General features: G+C 38.3%; 1 protein-coding gene across 2 annotated transcripts; it reads right to left on the reverse strand.

Moving 5' to 3' along the window:
- Positions 1-495: 495 nt before the first annotated feature.
- puraa (purine-rich element binding protein Aa) lies at positions 496-19501 on the reverse strand. 2 transcript variants are annotated; one of them, XM_057820506.1, is made up of 2 exons: positions 19332-19501; positions 496-6307 (listed from the first exon to the last, which is right to left on the reverse strand). In XM_057820506.1, exon 2 carries the CDS (start codon positions 6223-6225, stop codon positions 5347-5349), a length of 879 nt encoding a protein of 292 aa, XP_057676489.1. In that variant the 5' UTR covers positions 6226-6307; positions 19332-19501; the 3' UTR covers positions 496-5346. The 2 variants fall into 2 exon arrangements, with proteins under 2 accessions (XP_057676489.1, XP_057676490.1); XM_057820507.1 differs by lacking the exon at positions 19332-19501 and adding an exon at positions 16757-16904.
- Positions 19502-20490: the final 989 nt, after the last annotated feature.

Raw genomic sequence — 20490 nt, forward strand, 5'->3', positions numbered from 1 at the left:
AAGACTAATTTCTCGTCATCTGTGCTTTTCTAAATTGTTGTATATAGTCGAATCGTCTCAAAATATGATTCTAATTCACGTAATAATGCCATTTAAGACTTTTTTTTCTCGTGTCATATGTTCTTTAAATTTAATGGAATACAGGGAATTTGCTGATCGTGTTATGAAATGATAGGCTGTTGTAACTTCTGTATTTTGCAGGGCCGTTTGAATTCGGCCATTTGTTAACAAACAGCGCTCTCTAGTGACCACGAAGGGAACAGTTAATGTACATTACGTCACTCCAAAAGACAAAGCATGCTTTGCTGCTCATATCGCAGAAGCAAATGACACTAATAGAATGGAGTAAAATGTTTCCTTTCATTTGAATATTACAGAAATGAGAAAATTGAAACAGATCATCTGGTGTAAGGGCACAGTTGACATTTGTAAACAACTGACCTCACTATGATTGTGTAATGTAGTGTTCTGCATAGGAATGAAAGTAGCACCATCGAGAGGATAAGAGAGCACTGCTTTATTTTACAGCCTGTTATGACATACAGTAGTAGAAATCTCTATAAGACAACACATGTAAATTGTCAGGTCTTCTGCCACCAATTTCGCATTTTGAGGCTGTAAAATTAAGCTTTAGTCATTAGTATTGATGCAAATGTCAGACAATGGACAAATACTACATCAAAATCAAATATACTTTCCCCATCAGTGAATAGTTGACAATTTGGTATTTTTCTTCCAACAAGAAACATGAAAACACATCTTTTGAATATAGATTCTCTATCGGGCAAAATTAAATGTCAAATATACATACGCTATATTTCATGTATCAAAACAAAGATGAAATAGACGAGATAATGACATTCGAGATAAAGTACTGGTCAGGGGTTTTTACAACCTGCGTGGGAAAGCAAAGTGCTACTACACACAACAACCACTGAAGACAGTTCACCAAACTGGAAATGAAGACTGGATTCAAGCACCTTTTCTTAGCTTAAAGCTAAAATGGAAATTTCAGTTTACAATATATATTTTTGTCCCCCCCCCCCAAAGTGTTTGATGTTCTTCAAACGCTTGTTGCCCTTCCGGCAGCGGCGTTATCTCAAGTTATTGTGAACTGCTTTGACCCAGTGGTGGTTATGTCCTTCAACTGACCTCCAATCCCCTCCAGTATATATATATTTTTGAGTGCAAATAACAGCTTACAACTCCTTCACTAGAAATAAACATGGAATTCAGCCACATCTTTTCAAATAGTAATCATATATATTTTAATTGATATACATATATTGCCACAATTGGCACATACAATATTGCACAGTCATGAAATGTTGCACATAAAAAATAGATATATTTTTTGTGGGCGAAAACATTCCAAAAGATACAAATAAAGTAAAATAATGCTGAGAAGGTAAAAAAAAAACATGCGCGCTACTCCCCATTAATTGAGCGACTGACAACATATATGACTACCTAAAAGCCAGAGCATATCAAGAAGTGGGTGAAAGGATACGGGTGGAGATGGAGGCTTGTCAACTATTTCTAATGTTCTCAGCCCACTGCTCTTCCTGATATATAACGTGCTTGGTGCTAACTCCTGTTTCATCTTCCATCAAGGTGAACCACCCTTCCCTTCCATGTTTACATGTAGGCCGATACCTGGATGGCTGGGAAATAATGTTAAGTGACAATGAAAGTTTTGGGAAGAAGGACTAAGCCTTTTTTTTTTAAGCACCGTAAGTCTGGGCCGAGAAAACTGAAAACGGGTCGTTGAAAAGAAGCCAAACTTGCGATCCAAAGCACCAGGCCAGCGTGTAAGCATGCGGAGTGTGTAAGGCACCAGGTTGTTTTATATGCTGAAGAGTATGCTCCCAGTAAGCTTTTACCATGTATAGATGGCGAAGGACAGTCTAGTTTGCTGGTTTCCAGTCAAACCTAAACATCACGGAAGCAAACGCTGAACTCAATGCTGAGGTAAATTGATCTGATTGTTGCCAGTTTCTCTTAATGTGACTGGCAAAAAGTTTATAAAACTGCTATCACACATCTATGAGATGCGACAGAACTGGACAACAGCCAGTCGTTTTCCGTGTGGCAGTCCAAATATATCATCAAACCCCCCAGGAGGATACTGGGCCAACAACCGTCTAAAGTAAAACATTAGCCTCATTTACACAGAAATCCCGCGAAATGGCCGGAACAGATCTGACATTTATCCGCCTTTGTAAATATGCCGCAATGTTGTGCGTTCACATGGCAGCAAGATATCTGATTTTGCGTGACACTACTTGTGCCGCTAAAGTCAGTTTTCTATCATTTCAGGTATCATTCCGACAAGACAGACATTAGCTTTTAAAGGGTAAGTTCAGAAATTTAGACATTAGGCTTAATCTTCAAGTTAGCGCGGGTTAAATGAATGTTTCAACAAATTCCGTGGAGTTTTTGTCAGTTATTTGTTCGTTTCAGGGCTCTGGAGTGGCTAAGCTAGCACGAGTCACTGGTGCCCTCTTAGCATGCTAATAAAAAACAATATTAACTGTAATAAAAAACAATATTAACTGATCTAACATAGTCAAGTAAATTCAAAATGCATTGTTCCAAATACCCATGCGGCCAAAATAATGTCATACCAAACTGCCATAATTCATTTAATTCTGCAGGACTGTTTTTTTTTTAGATGTGTAATGTGACCACAATAGAGGCTCCGGCCACTTGTGCTTAGTCTGCTGGGGAGTGCTTTTCATTCCCACAAAAAAATAATAAAATAAAATCAGCGGTTAAAAATGGAAAAAAAAAAAAACTGATATCACTCCGCCCTACTTGACTAGACAGACTGTTCCCTGCAGAGCTGCTGGAATACAAATGTTGCTGTTCATACAACAATTATTGATATGCAATGCGACGTTTTAATAACTATATCCTGAAAACATAACTAACACTATCGATTGCATGGTTCATCAGGGATTCTCATGCGTCCATATATTGTTTTTTTTTATTTGTATGCTAAGCAGGCACCATTGTCTCGTGCTAGCTTAGCCAGTCCGGAGCCCAAAAACTAACATATCAACAACAAATCAACTTCCATGACTAATTAAACGCCCGCTAACTTGAAGATTAAGCCTTATGTCAAAAATTCTGAACTTCCCGTTTAACAGCTTCTGCATTTTTTAAGCATATTGTGACCATGGCTCATCAATGGACATAGAAACAGTTTCAAAATTACTACCTCGCGAGAATTTTACAAACATCCAGCACTACCAATCACTTCATAGCCAAAGCTTTACTTGCACTGACTTCAGCTTGAAACCCTTGACAAACTGGCTTTTAAATTGCAACCAGGCACTGTACAACTAATTGCCAGATAGTAATTTTCCAACAAGAGTCCAAGAAAAAGTGAGCCAGAGCCAAGGGAATGTTATGCTTACGGCCTGGTATGTTTTTGGAATGATACCCAAGACAAAATAGAAAAAAAAACATACTTGGACACAAACAACTGCTTTCAAAGTGAATCTGGAAGTCACGTTTCACACCCATTTTTGACATGAGGCTTAATCCTCGAGTTAGCGACTGTTTAGTCGGTGGAGTTGATATTTAAACAAATTCTGTGCAGTTTGTCAGTTATTTGTTAGTTTCAGGGCTCCAGAGTGGCTAAGCTAGCGCGAGTCAATGGTGCCTGCTTAGCATACCAATATAAAACAACATATGCACGCATGAGAATCACCGATGACCCATGCAATCAATAATGTTGGCTCGGTTTTCAGGATAGTTACTAGAATTGTAGTTTGAACAGCAACATCTGAGTGATATCACATTGACTTTTTTCACCGCAGACAGAACTCTATTGTGGTCGTATTACGCATCTTAAGAAAAATAGTTCTGCTTTAAAATTAAATGAATTACGGCAGTTTGGTGTGACATTGTTTTGGCCACATGAGTATTTCGAACAATGATTTGCAATTTGAATTTATTTGACTATGTTGCATCTGGTAATATTGTTTTTTTATTGGCATGCTAAGCAGGCACCATTGACTCATGCTAGCTTAGCAATTCCAGAGCCCTGAAACTAATAACTGCATAGAATTTGTTAAAATCAACTCAATTGACTAATTAAAACCCAGCTAACTTGAAGATTAAGCCAAATGTCAAAAATTCTGAACTTCCCCTTTACGAATCGACTTTTAATACTACTGCCAAAGGTGGAAATTAGTTCACTAGACTTTACCCACCGTTTTATTTATGGCAAGGAACAAAAACAGAAAAATGCCAGATTCTCCAGGCAGTGTAAAGGAGGCATATTAGCACTTCTCAATGGGCTTCACAGAACCAGAGCTGAAGCCCATCAGGAAGGGCGTGTGGTCACAGAACTGGACCCTCAGGAGTAGAGCTTTCGTGCAATACAAGCAAAGTATGGAAGGGCCCTTAAGACAATCTTTTTGGGAGACCTAAACAATTAAGTGCAGACAAACATGCGACAGCGCGCCTTAATCGGCACTGTTTAAAGACTTTTTTTTTTTAACCGCATGTTCTTGCCAATTGTTCATTTATCTGCATTTGCTACATGTTATTTAACGATTATGCATTTAGTACCTTTGAACCCAACACATTGCATTACCGACGACACACAACGATAGTCTAATATATCCATTTGCATGGCAACAATTTCAACTGATACAAGATTTGTCTTTGAATGCCTCAGTCAAACACGTCAAGAACCACTGACCAATATTGATTCGATTTTGATGCAATGCATATTGCACGTCATAGAGAGAGCACTTGTTCCATTTGGAAAAACTGCACGACATCTAACCAGTTTCCAAAGCAGGCCTAGCCCTCATATGATTTGTGTGTAAACACATTTCTAGTCACAGGATGGCAAATACATGTGACTATATTTTCTTTTATTTTATAAACCTTCTAAATTTTGGTTTTGAAAAAAATAAAATGTCATTTGTGCTGAAGTTATTAGCTTACGTGTAAAGGAAATGCTTACTCTCAGATCTCAACATTGCAAACTTTTTTTTTTTTTTTTTTTAGCTTTTAAGTGGTACAAAAGTTCTTTTACTCTGTTAATATTTGAAATAAAGACTCCATATTGTTTGTCAAGTAGGAAACAATGTTCAAACATGTTATTACTTTTTTTTCTTTTTTTATAGCAGCCAGTTACTGTATTAATGGTGGATAAGTGGGCTAACATCCAGCGATGAGTGACAACATGTCAGAACTGTCAGCTTGTGGTGGTTTCTTACATTGTGGGTGATGCTCCCTTGGAGTTAAACCTTTACAGTTAGATTTCTTTCTTTATACAGTAGAGTTTATGGTTAGATTTCTGGTTATTTTCGTGCCTGTGTCTCAATCCTCGTCCCCATCGTCCGCCTGCACCTCCTCATCTTCCTCCTCCTCCTCTTCTTCCTCCTCCATCTCGCACGCTCGCTTCTCCCGCTGCTTCTCCTGGATCTTCTTCATCTCGTCGGCGTATTTACAGAACGTATTCCCGAATTTGGACCACACTTTGTAGGGCACCGTGATCGAGTTGCGATACGTCGGCTTGACCTCGCTTACCCGCATGAATACGCCGTACTTGTTGGAGCCCACGTCGAAGAAGAAGCGCTTGCTGTCCACAGTCACTGACGAGCCTTCAGGGAGCTCCGTGGGCTCCTCATCCACGCCGTAATCGTCAATAAGTTTGGCCAAAGCGTCGCGGAACTCGATAAGTCCTTGGGCCGGCAAAGCGATGGTCTGGCCCTGCGTGGACACCAAGCCGGGTCCCCGGCTGACGGTCTGCCGGACCCTCAGGAAGCGTCCCCTCTGGTTCTCCTTTAGATCCATGTAATACTTCCGATTCTCCCGCACCAAGAACTCGCTTTTGAGCGCTCGCCGCGGCTCGTCATGCACCATACCCGGGTTGCTGGGACCCAGCTGGGCGTAGTGCTCGATGAAGTCCCCCAAGTAGTCGCGGAACTCGACTGCCACGGACATGGAAAGAGTGAGGCGGCTCTTGTTGCCACCGGCCCCGACTTCGGCTATCTTCAAGAAGCGGCCTTTGGCGTTCTGCTTTACGTCCAAATAGAAGCGTTTGTTTTGGATGTCAACCCGCTTTGACGCCAGCTCTTGAGTCTCGTGCTGGAGGACTGAAGCCGAGCCCGCCCCTCCCGTCGCCGAGTGCATGGAACCGAAGCCTGGGCCCGTGGCTGCTCCTCCCTGCTCACTTCCACTGTCTCTGTCCGCCATGATGCTGCCTGCCTGCCTTCTCCCTCAGTCTAAACCGCAAAGACTCGACCAGTCACAGCCAGCGACGCAGCTCTCGCGAGATCTGCCGGGAGGTACACAAAAAAACGAGAGGGTGAGATTTGCATTTAGAGACTGTGTAGAGGCCGCAAAGAGCGAGTCAGCGAGTTGCTGGGATTAATGCGAGCGTCCGCCATATTGAATGTGTCAGCTCTGCTCGTAATATACTAGCCATCGTCAAAAACTACCAAATGTGAGTAGTTAGCGACACTGGCTGGGTCCAGTGTTGTTAATCTTACTGGGAAAAAAATGTTACAAATGACTTTTCCCAAAAAGTAATTGTGTTAGTAACTCAGTTACATGAATGTAAGAGTAATTAGTTACTTAGCTAATTAACTGGTTACTTTCATTTTTTTTTTTTTAATTCATGTTTTTTCTTTTCATTCCAATATGTATACACAGGGGTGAAAGTGGCTAGAATTTCTTGCCGGAACTCCCCAACGTGAAGGTCACCACGGAGCCAGAAATTTTATTATTTATTTATTTACTTTTCATTTTTTGGGAGGGGGGGGGTCAAACCTCTTAAACTACTGAAATGCAAAGAAAACTTTTACACACAGTTATTTCTATAACATATATAAAAACTGATTTTCATTCAAAATTGTATTTTTTTTCCCCAATGATTTGCAAAATAAAAGTTAACAAAAACAGCAATAACCCCAACCTCCATAACCTAATCTTTATTTTCCCTCATTTCCTCACATACTAAATGTCAAATCTCAATTTTAACTACGTGAGAACATAGGATATATATTAAAATTGAAGTTAATAAAAACATTTACTTTTGTTTGATAATGAAGATATAAGTAACATGCATTCAGAAAAATAAGTACAAATGACTTATATTATGAAGAGTGAAATGGAATATATTTTGAAGATCGCGCAAACTTTGACCTTTTTAAATTATAAGGAAATGAATAAGTAGCCTAACATAAATGAACAAATATAAGTCCAAAGTGCACATTGACAGCTAAGATGTTCTGAACCTCCCCATCAGAGTCAATAAAACTAAATATGATAGCCTCCTCAACTCTTTCATTGCTATTAAAGATTTGATCCATTTTGTTGCATTGCCCTTTTTTGTCGCATCAATTATTTTTTTTTTTTTTTCCTGTTCCAGAAAACGTGCACATTTGAACCAATCAGAGCTAAACATCTCTGCTGATCACATGTCAGTATGTTATGAACGGATAAATGAGTCCAGGCGTTTTGCTTTGCTGCGTGCATTCGCACATTGACGTGACTCATGATCGTCGGACTCTGATAACTGCAGGAGCTGGGATTAGCAGCTTAGCTTTTTTTTTTTTTTTTTTTTACATAGCGTTTTGACAGTTGCTGTCATATTTTCGGAATCAAAGCACCGTGCACCGTAACTGCATTCCGGCCCTGAATCTTATACCAGAACTGCGTTCCTGACTGTTCTGGCCCACTTTCACCCCCGTGTATACATATATACATATATATATTAGGGCTGTCAAAATTATCGCGTTAACGGGCGGTAATTATTTTTTTAAATTAATCACGTTAAAATATTTGATGCAATTAACGCACATGCCCCGCTCAGACAGATTAAAATGACACCACAGGGTTATGTGCACTTGTTACTTGTTTTTTGGAGTTTTGTCGCCCTCTGCTGGCGCTTGGGTGCGACTGATTTTATGACCACGAGAATTGTGTAATTATTGACATCAACAATGGCGACTTATTAGTTTATTTTTTGTTTGAAAATGTTACAAATTTTATTAAAACGAAAATATTAAAGAGGGGTTTTAATATAAAATTTCTATAACTTGTACTAACATTTATCTTTTAAGGATTACAAGTCTTTCTATCCATGGATCGCTTTAACAGAATGTTAATGTTCATGCCATCTTGTTGATCGATTGTTATAATAAACAAATACAGTACTTATATACAGTATGTTGAATGTATATATCCGTCTTGTGTCGTATCTTTCCATTACAACAATAATTTACAGAAAAATATGGCATATTTTATAGATGGTTTGAATTGCGATTAATTACCAATTTTTAAGCTGTGATTAACTCGATTAAAAATTTTAATCGTTTGACAGTCCATATATATATATATATATATATATATACATACATACACAGTGGGGAGAACAAGTATTTGATACACTCACAATGGGAAAACCCATTAGCAGTGTATCAAATACTTGTTCTCCCGACTGCATATGGCGGAAAACACAGACAAGGCTGAAAAAGCCGTTTCTGCTCTTGCACTCCTCTTCAAAGAAACTTCTGCATTTTAAGCCAAAACAACTGTTGAGTTTGGTAGAACAATATGTCTATATGCTGCCATAGCCAATTCATGGCGTGTTAAGCCCCCGAACTAGTTTTAATTTGTCCGTTTTACCCTGGAAACCCCCATTTACAGACGTCGCTCAACCGCTTTTGTTTCAACCCAGCCATAAAACGAAAATTATAATTATTATTCAAAATGTCAAATTTTTAGCTTTGAATCATAAACTGATCTCTAATATTTCGTTTATAAAAAAAAAAAAATTAAAATATTCACTCGCATATTTTAAACTTTTAAACAAATGATGTCACAATGGGAAAAAAATGGTGTCTGTAAAATAGTCATGGATATCTACCTCATAACTATCGCTTAATTGTATTTTTTTGTTACTATCGCATTTTCTCTGATATGTTAGATGATAAATAATTGATCCAAACAAAGAAAAATTGGAAGAAAAAAATCGTTTAAAAGGGTAATATATGAAAAAGAAAATCTCGATTTCTGCATCGCGACCCTTGTTATATGATCATGTTTCACCCATTAAATCTCCCAAAAATCCAGCTGTGGCCATTCACAGCTGTGTCTTGACACTCGGTGATACATGCTACATGGAGTTTTTGGATCGAAACAAGGTAAGTACGCGATAATATCCCGTTAAAGTCATGGCGTCTAATTCTGCTCTTGCGTGCTCTCACCTCCAGATTGGGTTTTGCTGTTTAAAAAAATTTTTTTTTTTTTTTAAATGCCCTCCTGTTCAAAATTTTTCTTCCCCCCCAAAATTGAGATTTTAAGCTTTCCAATGATGTATCACACATGCATATCGGATAATTTTGAAAGTTGGCCAAATTGGGGGTATCAGAGCGGAACTTCAAGTCACCCTAGTGTTTTCCGGCGTATATATATATGTAGCGGAAAACAGGGAACAAGGGAACAAATGTATTTGGCGGAAAAACAGACAAGTTTGAAAAAGCTTTTTTTTGCTGTTGCACTCCTCTTTAAAAGAAACTGCTGTATTTTAAGCCAAAACTGTTTTGTTTGATAGAACGTGTCTATTTGCTGTCATAGCAGGTTCATGGCGAATTAAGCCCCCGAAATATTTTTAATTTGCCCTGGAAACCCCCGTTTACAGACGAAGTGCAACCGCTTTTTGTTTCAGCCCAGTCAAAAAAGAATTATATTATTCAAAATGTCATTTTTAGCTTAGAATCAATTATTGATGTCTAATATTTCATTTAAAAGAAAAAAAAAAAAAACGATGTTAGAAAATTATTCACTCGCATATTTTAAACAAATTACGTTACAATGAAAAAAATGGCGTCTGTAAAGTCACGGATATCTACCTCATAACTATCGCTTAATTTTTTTTGTTACTGTCACATTTTCCCCCATATTCTAGATAAATAATCGATCCAAACAAAGAAAAATTGAAGAAAAAAAAGTATAAGGGTAAATATATGAAGAACCATCTCGACCACTCCTTGATGTCTGCGATTTCTGCATCGCAACCCTTGTTATATTGCTATGTTTCACCCATAAAATCCCCTAAAAATCCGGCTGTGGCCATTCACATCTGTGTCTTGACACTCGGTGATACATGCTACATGGAGTTTTGGGATCGAAACAAGGTCTGTACACAATAATATCTCATTAAAATCGTGGCGTCTTTAATTCTGCTCTCTCATAATCTTACCTCCAGTTAGGGTTTTGCCGTTTATTATTATTATTTTTAAATGCCCTCCTGTTCAAAATGTTTCTTCCCCCAGAAAATTGAGATTTTAAGCTTTCCAATGATGTATCGCATGTGCAAATTGGACAATTTTTAAATTTGGCCAAATTGGGGGTCTCAGAGCAGAACTTCAAGTCACCCGAGTGTTTTCCGCCATATACAGGTCACACAATGTCAAGTTCAAAGGGTTTTTGGGACAACTGGCCCTAGCCCAATTCTTTACCCTAAAATTAACGAGACACAGGGGTATTGCGGATACTGCGATAACTAGATAGTAACCTTTGATATGTGTTGAAATCATTTAATTCTGTGAATCAACCATTAGAGTTGTTAAAATTGCTTCCGTTATTGCATTAGTTCTGTGTACTTTCGACATGTTTATGTTTTCAAACTTTCATCATTTAAAGATAGATTCAAGTCAAGATTTTGCCGACTTAGGAGTATTTTAGATGAAAAAAAGTTACCTAGATTCGCTAGGAAGGTTCTCTACAACAGAGCCTTCCTGAGAAGTCGACTGATTTAAGATGGCGGCTGTTTACCAACGCCGGCGACGCTATCATTCCGCATCTAGTTCTCTATACATGTGCTAACGCCGCCATCTCTGTCATTTCACATCTAGTTCTATATATTAGTACATGTGATATCTATCGTAGCATATTGTGGGCGCCGTTTGTAGGCTATCGGCTACCGTCAGGTACTATTGGAGTCACCTAGCATCGCGTTAGCAATGGCGCCACAACTCCCTTGCCTTCTCCCCACTCCTGCTCTGCTTTTTCCATGTCTCTGACTTTTCTCGCATCATTCAACCAACGTAGTAACGCATAGTTATGCACGCCTTTACATCTTCAGTCATGGTAACTGCGTTGCAAAGATGAGAAAAGTAATTAGATTACTCACTACCGAAAAAAGTAATGCCGTTATACTCTAACGCCATTATTAACAAGACTGGACCCAGCACACATTCGCGGAGTTTAGGGGGGGCCAGCCCCATGGTGGCCGAAAAGTGTCATTGCATGTAATTGACTTTCCTATATATGATTTTAAAATTAAGAGTTTTCCAATAAAATATTGTCTATAAAAGTTTTAAAACAATAAAAATGAATGAAACAAAAAAGATTTTAATAATGGGTCAAAATTATTTTTCGAACCGATCATGTGACTAGGACCTTAGACGGTCATTTGCTTTGCTTAGCCAAAACCACACGAGGACCGAAGAGGCAAGATACGTAATGTTTTCAAACCAAACCTTTAAAAATGCGACAACTATTGAGCAAGAACCAAAGATTGAAAATGTAGACCATAAAACGCCAGAGAGCACCGGCAAAATGGTGAGCAGAGTTTCAATTTGTCCCACTAAAGACCATAATTGTACAACAGAGCCACCACCGGTGTCTTGCCAATGTCGTTACCCCCGTCAGAAATTGCATCCCTTGGCCGCGGGGGCGCACACACACACACACACTAGTGTTGTTCCGATCATGTTTTTTTTTGCTCCCGATCCGATACCGATCGTTTTAGTTTGAGTATCTGCCGATCCCGATATTTCCCGATCCGATTGCTTTTTTTTTTTTGTGCTCCCAATTCCAATCATTCCCGATAATTTTTCCCAATCATATACATTTTGGCAATGCATTAAGAAAAAAATGAATAAAATTCGGACGGATATATACATTCAACATACAGTACATAAGTACTGTATTTGTTTTATTATGACAATAAATCCTCAAGATGGCATTTATATTATTAACATTTTTTCTGTGAGAGGGATCCACGGATAGAAAGACTTGTAATTCTTAAAGGATAAATGTGACTTTGTATATTGTGACTAAATATTGCCATCTAGTGTATTTGTTGAGCTTTCAGTAAATGATACTGTAGCCATTTAACTGTTCTGCCCAAATGCATGATGGGAAGTGCAACCATGACTGTGCGTTGTGGTACCAATTGATATATCTTCTCTGCGTTGGGAAATAACATAGGGTGTTAAGAAAAAGATCAACTACTACCTGTCGTGCCCACATTGCTTCCCATGATTATTCTAATCGTTGGGAGAGGGATTGTAAGGCTTTAGCCATTTAAAAAAAAAAGGCTCCAAAGGCTGCCAAAATTCTCTCTACTCATTTTACGATGCCTTTTAGCTCTTTATGTAGGTAAAACGGCACCATTATAGATTGAACGCGACAATGCGTGAGTAGGTCGTGCAGTGCATGCGTTAATTGCGTTAAATATTTTAACGTGATTATTTTTTTAAAAATTAATTACCGCCGTTAACGCGATTAACCCTACTTTAAGCCAAAACTAAAGACTCTGGATGAGTGTAAGACATTTTGTCTGTAACGTTAAATACAATTAGAAAACGATTTAATTAAAATATATATATATATTAAAAAAAGGCATGTCCGATATTTTTTTTGCCGATTCAGATACTTTGAAAATGATGTGATCGGACCCGATCGGTCGGGATACTTGCAAGTTAATTTTATTGCTGACACTGCGTTTCGGGGTCATCAACATGTTGTTTCCCCCCTGCCCCAAAAGTCAAACTCTGCCTATGTTTTTGTGAGAATGACATTGAGGATCTCGACCTTATGTTTTATTAATGTGACTTAGTGCAGGTGTTCTGGAAGGATATACGACAAAGGCGTAGGTTTGGTCTCAACATTGGTAGGGACGATACTGAACCTAATTAATTTATAAGATAAATGATCAATGCAAAAAAAAAAAAATCTATTGATTTATACTACCTTACATATGTATTGGTTCAGGTGATATACCGTTCGATTCAAACCTTTGTTTTCAAAAACTACTAAAACATTTTGAAAACTGTCTGGATTTTATTAGCAAATTTAAATTGCAATATTTGAACATGACAAATTATATTAACATACGCAATAAATACAAACTTGTTAATAATCTCTTAACTATCCAGGAATGCAATAAAATAAACATTTGTTTTAACACCACTCAAATTGAAAAAGAAATTAAGTTTAACTGAAAAAACTTGTTAGTTAGGGAAGAACTAAAATCAAATTGGAGCCTTCCTTCAGGTAAAACACGACTGCTTTTGTCTACAAGCACAGCCAAACTAAAAAAAAAAAAAAGAAAGCTCCTGTGGGCTGCTTTAAGACCTCATAAATAAAATAATGAAAATTAGGGGAGAAGGTAAACCTCGGTCCACTACATTTATCATAGTTTAATTGATAACAGTAGAAAACACATAAAGGACAACACTTTTAAGCAGCTTCCTACTCGCGTTTTGTTGGTTAGCAAATTCACACAGTTTAATGTTATGCTAACTCTGATGCAGGGCGGACTCTCAGTAGCAAAATTTGTGGTGTGTATCTCACCTCCACAACTTGACATCTTTTTACATTACTCACAGTGGCTGCTACTGGCCGAAAAAAATAAAGACTTGGTTTATGTGATTGTAATACTTGGAAAATTCTTCATTCACAAATGCAGGTACTTACAAAACCTTGTTTTAAACATTGAATGAATGAGTTTCTTCTCTAGTATAGACCCCAATCACGTGACGTCACAACTCCGCCCCTCCTGACTGGTGCCGCCATATTGTCCGTCAGCTCATCATGTTTACATATTACCGCTACGTACATTCCTCCTATTACTGCGTGTTTTTCTGCTTGTCTTAAGGAATCACCGCCTAGTAAACGAACCCAAAAACCTTCCTGACAATCGTTAGCATTGATTAATCAAAATGGTGAAGGCATGTGTGGCGGTTGGTTGCAGTAACAGAGAAGATAAACGGTCATTTTAGTAGTTGCTGTGTGCCCATTGTTAAAAGGGCAAATCTCTAAAGCAGCACGGTTTGTTATCTCGGTCCATGATGCGTTTGTGTCGACAGCCGTAAGACAGCGTCAAAAACATCAATGTGATGCCAACACGATCGCAGACATCATCAGACGTAAACTACGAAGCTCGTCGCCACGGTCGCGCAGCAAGAAGGTGAGCGCAACAACAGATGTTGTGCCGAAAAATAGCCGCCCTGCGTGAAATCTCCCCCCCCGATGGGAGCGCCCACACGGAAACGACTTTCTTCTACCGTGAATATGTATTATTTTACTTTGCTTGAACTAATAAATGTCATACCTGTGTGACGCACACACACATCACAGATGTGTTGTTCTCACAGCAAAGGATGATTAAACGTCAGGGTCAGAGAATAAGACATAACAATGCTCTAAAGACATGCCCTCCAGCAAAATCACGTTACTGATCTGCCATTGCAACGAGAGTGCTGTGTCTGACCTGCTGTAAGATGGATATGTGAAAAACAAAAAACAAAAAAAAGATGATGATAACTGGACTGTAACACAAATATGCTGTCTGTGCGTCCCTGGCTGTTGGGGGACGGGTATCGATAAGCATTTGGTTTTCCCGTCTTTCCTTTGTCTGTCATCGTCTTTTCTTTTGGGCAAAATTCCACACTCTGAAACTGTCAATGATTTTGATGATGATGACAATGACAATAAATTCATTCATTCATTCATTGTCATTGGGATATGGTCGTGAAAACCTGTAGACTAATACATTTCTGTTCTAAGATGGTTATGTGGCCCAGTCCACGATTTGTTACTAAAATACAGTACTAATATTTTGTGTAATTTATTTAAAACTGATCTTACAGTCGTAAATCCATTACTGTAATGATCTTACAGTCTTAAATCCATTACTGTAATGCGTCCATGAAAACATTTGATGTTTTCACGTCAATAAAACGTCATAAATAAGCGCTCCCGTCAGGGTGGACATTTCACGCGGGGCAGCTATTTTTCGGCACACACCGGCCCGTTGTCGATCAAGTTTCATTTTACAATCGTGACAACGGTGACGCTCAGCTGACCAAATGTTGGTTTATATTCGGACCGGTGCCGATTTTGGGTACCCGACTCCTCATCGTGGCATAAACTGGAGTATGATTGGAAATTTTGTGGTCTCAGGACGAGCTCTGACGCACGGGACGAGGCCGGACGGTAGGAAATATGGATCTGGCGACTGGATCGACCGAAGCTTTTCCAAGTAACGGCTTTTATGCAACTCATCCAATGAGTTTACAGCAACTGAAAGCACCGGGGCTTCCATAATTTGCAAGTGAATCCACCTTTAGAAACTACGATCATTGACAATACGGACACACAATGATGGACAATATGGCAGCACGATACAGCGATAATGTGATTGTGTGACGTTGGTGATTGGGGTCTATAGGTCTCTGAAGCTGATCAATCAGCAAAAAGCCCTTAATTTGGTGTCTTTGTTTGAGAGGGTTAATATTTCTTTGTAAAGCTCTGTGATCGTATATGTGTGCAGGTGTGTGTGTGTGTGTATAAATACAAACATATGGCAAGCAAGTAGGAGTTTGTAGATTATGATGTAGAGCAGGGGTGGGCAAACCGGTCCTCGAGGGCCGCAGTGGGTCCTGGTCTTTGTTCCAACTGACCCAGCACAGATAGTATAACCAATGAGGTTTCAGCAGAAATGAGAAGCACCTGACTGCAATCGACTGACTGCACTTGTAAAACAGCAGATTGGTGAAAATGTGTCCTCTTAATGGGTTGCAACAAAAACCCGCACCCGCTGCGGCCCTTTGTGGAATAGTTTGCCCACCCCTGATGTAGAGTATTATTTGTTGTTTCTTGTCATAATGTTGTACTTTCATGAGCCTGTTTTTGTTTGTAACCTGTATAATTATGTTAATAATAATAAAAAAAGAAAAACAACCTCATGAGGATAAGCGAAACGGAAGATGAATGCTGCTCAGGTTGAAGGTCACATTGATTTCGCCCTGACAGTGGATGAGATGTTTAGCTTTTTTTCCTCCTGGGTTTCTATTGCTCATAATAAATACGTATTTTGGAAAAACTACCATTGGTGTTTATTCTACTAAGGAGTGACAACATTTATCCCTGACACAAAATATGCCATTGCATTTCGAGTGTAATGTTCCGCCAAAGAATTCAATAAATGACACATTCAAAATGGCAGCACCATTTACGTACGTCTCCGCGCCAAGGCTATATCTAAACTCTAAATACAATGGATGTCTACATTAGCATTAGCCACTGAAACGTCACCGGACTTAATCGAAGGAGGGACTTTAAAAATGGCTACGCGACGATTATCAGTAAGTGACAGCTTGTACTTTGCTTTCAAGGAAGGTTGTTAGTCATCTTTCTCACGTTTGTCTTCGACTTTACCGCGTCGTTTCTGAAATAGCCGTTCCAACTGTGGCTAACCGAGAACGAGCTAAACCAAATCACTATCTTTAAGCTACAAATGAAAAATGCCTAAGTGTGCTGACCTACAACTTGCATTACTTTAAAAAAAAAAAAAAAAAAAAGGGGCTTAACAAAAGACATTGTACCTTCATTTGCGAAGCCGTAAGACACAATTGATAGTTATCACACGGAGCGACATAGTTTACATAAACAATGTGACAGTGAGATTTAAAAGCAAAAGACGTACCTTAATTTGCTACCTATCAGGTTGCAATTCTTTCCTTAGGTGCATCAATAAGTGTCGTTGCAAGTGACACCGTGGCAAATGCAAGCGCCTTATCTTAGAGACGATGTGTTCTTGCATAAGTGTCGTGTGTATGTGACGTGATCTTACGTGCTTTATTTTCTTTTTAGTGTATGAGGAGCGCAACGTGGAACCACAGAGGAGCTCTTGTTTTGCACGCGCCCAGATCTTGTCAAAGGATGGAAAACACGTATTTCATGAATTAATATTCCACCCTTTTATGTTGACTGTACTTTACCATACATTGATAATAAAGTTGTGTATAACGAGCCTCATTTAACGACTGAAGAAACTTGTCACACAGTGCAAAGCAAATCTTAAAATTATAATCAGCCATTTTTTCTTAAAGAAAATTTTAATTGATTTTTTAAATTAAAAAAACAACAGTTTTTATGTATTGTGACATTGAAATTTAAATAACATTTTTTTTATGAGTACATATTTAAGTGAATAACCACTAACACCTAAATAAGCACTGGACGATGAGATGGTCAACTCAAGAAACGCACATTCATGACACTTAAAAAAAAAAAAAAAAAAAAAAACTTGAAATGGACTGCCTCAATGAACCGAATTGTTTTTTTTTTCAACCAAGTTGTGACAACTGTGGCTTTTAAACAAGTTCGAATCATCCTTCTGCTTATAGGGCAATGGCATTTATAATATTTGTAACTGAAAGTGCATTTCATGTCTTGTTTTACGTTGCTCATAACTTTGTAAAATTCCTTTATTAGTGAAAAATAAAATTTCGTTTATTCAGATTATATGTTTTAAAATGCGCATTTCTAGTTTTGCTTTCACTGGCGCACAATTAGTTACTATATTTCTTTATGCAATTGCGAAAAATATTACCAATAATGTTACTTATGTACCAATTTATCAAAAATTATGTGGCGCCCGCCTCAACTATAAAATAATGGACATGTACCTTGACTCTTATGATGAATATTAAATTTGAATCAACGCGTTTATTTCGAAGAGAGGTCTCGAAATAGGTCAGTGGGGCGGCCTATAAAGGGAGGTAGTTGAAAGACAAACGCTCCTAAAAAAGTAATAAAATAAAATAAACAAAAACCCGTTAGTAGTATTTTTTATTATATAATTTCAATGAACTTTCTGCTTCCTGCCATGACACCACTTTCATGTAACAAGGTAAGTTGAAGGAACCTTGGGCCGCTCAGAGCATCATCTACATGCAGGCCGTAATGTATATTAACCCTATAAAGCAAGCGAAGAGCGTGCATTCGTTATTATTTTATACAATATAAAGTAGTAGGCAATTAGGAAAACATTTTTTAAATGTATTTAAACGATGTTGGTCTCGCGGGAAAAAAATAATCATTTTGCTGGGCGATTAAAACTCGATTAAGTGGATAAACTGACAATTTTTAACCTGTTCTGAATCGGCAAATAATAAGTACTTAAATCCAAAATTCATAAAGTTATTTTTAATAACTACAAGTTTAGTGTAGTTTTGTTAGAATTACACAGTAATTCTTCTGGTTTTATTATTTTATAGGTTCTATACGCAAATAAAATAATGGAATAAGACGCATTTTATTTTCTGCGTGCACAGTTTACTGGATGTTTAAACCTTACATTAATTCAAATACATTAATTCAAAGACAAGTTTATTTCTAATATGCTGAATTAACATAGGTATATATAGCGTTATTTACCATAGATTTTTTTTTAGGCTATCGTCAGAAATTACAATTTTATGTTCGATTTCCTCTATACAAATTACATTTGTCAATTATTGTACATGAGGATTTAACACTTTTTTTTAACAGTATATTATTAAATTAGGTGTATTACTTTTCAGTATGTAATTTTCAGCAACGTACTTATTATTGAATTAGGCCCACCTGAATCTGCTTTGAAGCATGATTATCGGCTCTATAGCAACGTCACATAAGGTTTCTATACGACATGGTGAAATCAAAATGAGTAAATGAAAACCTTTACATAATGTGATTTAAATTATTTTTGATCACCGATTAAAGCAATATGATCACGTTTGAAAAACAATTACCTTGGCGACTTGTTGCACGCGTCCCGAAAATATTCAAACGAGTTTTTTTTTTTTTTTTTTTTAAATAGCCACCCAATGACATAGCAGAAACTATCATGCCGAAAAAGTAGTTCATGCGTCGCACCCGAATGTACCCGCACTCCACCCTACTAAAAGTAAAGTAATTTCTAATTATTTGGGCTATATTGACAACTTCTTTATAGTCGTGCATGTGTCACTTCCATGATTAGACTTTTACACAAGGCAACCACAAAGTTTTTTTTTTTTGCCCAAAATATCACGCGGGGTTGCTGCGTATGAAACTGGCACACAATCGCTGCATGTGATCTGCAGGCATGGCATTCGGTTGATATGTGGGTGAACTCTGCGATTCTTACATGCTAGGTTACACATGAAGACACATTTTCAAAGGCCACGATGCACTTAAATGACTAGCAATGAAATGGAGGGCATTTTTTCTAGGGTCCTTCAACAACATCTTACCAGTTTACACCCCTTAAATCATCGACGGAGTGCAAGGGACGAGTTGACGGGACAAGCCGTACATGAGGGCCTCTGCTCGGGATGGTTCGTCTGAAGCGTCGGTCGGCCTGAGATCCTCTCCCAAAAATGGATCGTAAACGACAAGTCGCGGTACGGAGAGCTACACGCACCAGTAGGCAGGAGCCGTACGCTGTTCCGTGACGTCACCACGCTCTGGCTGAGTCCGAACCATGAGCTCTGGCGTCATCTGTCGGTCATGTTTAGGAGCTGCAGTTTCGCGTCCTTAATTCACAGGTATGGAAACATTGTGAGTGCACTTTTGTGAGAGAAAAATGTAATAATTGCCCCCTCTCCGTGGTTCGTGCATTATTTTTTTTGGGGCCATAATCCTTGCAACACCAGGCCAGCAAATTGGATAAGGTTATTATTATACACCCAAAAAATAATGTCAATTGAAAATAAAATTACGTACTGTAAATTTTGACATTAACAATGTAAGTGCAAATTATTTATTATTATTTCTTAATATTTGTGCAGACAGAAGTACACACTTATTTTTATAATGATCCAAGCACGCATGTTTTTGTTAAAAGCAATCACTTCTGGAGTACCTGCAGAAAACCAATTCAATCATGTGGTTGAAAACACAGACAAGGCTGAAAAAGCAGTTTCTGCTCCGGCACCCCTCCTTAAAATAAACTGCTGTATTTTAAGCCAAAAGAACTGTTGCGTTTGATAGAACAATGTGTCTATATTAGGGGCGGGAACCTCTTGGTATCTCACGATACGATACGATTTCCGATATGAAGCTCGCGATAACGATCTCACGATATAGCAATACAGCGATTATCGATACATTGGTCAGAAAAACATTCTACAAAACAACTAATAAACAGAAAAACAAGCTATCTTCATCCTTCTGCCGTAAGTTTACGTCCAATCCCCTCCCACTTAAAGCAGGCCCCTCCCACTTCTATAGCCATGAGTGGCAGCCATTTAATGCCAGGTAAGGAGTCATTTTGGGCCATTACAGGTCATAACCTGTTGATTTTCAGTCACTTCCTGTTGATTTTGGGGCATTTTATGGGCACTTCCTGTTGATTTTGGGGAAGGAAGTGAGCCGGGAATCCCACAAATAAATAGGCAGTGACTCAAACTC

The sequence above is a fragment of the Corythoichthys intestinalis genome, chromosome 18, assembly GCF_030265065.1.
Source record: "Corythoichthys intestinalis isolate RoL2023-P3 chromosome 18, ASM3026506v1, whole genome shotgun sequence".
Classification (NCBI taxonomy): Eukaryota; Metazoa; Chordata; class Actinopteri; order Syngnathiformes; family Syngnathidae; genus Corythoichthys; species Corythoichthys intestinalis.

What these genes read in the sequence shown, in the direction of transcription:
- puraa (XM_057820506.1), bottom strand. Translation starts at nt 6,225, where the DNA reads ATGGCGGACAGAGACAGTGGAAGTGAGCAGGGAGGAGCAGCCACGGGC.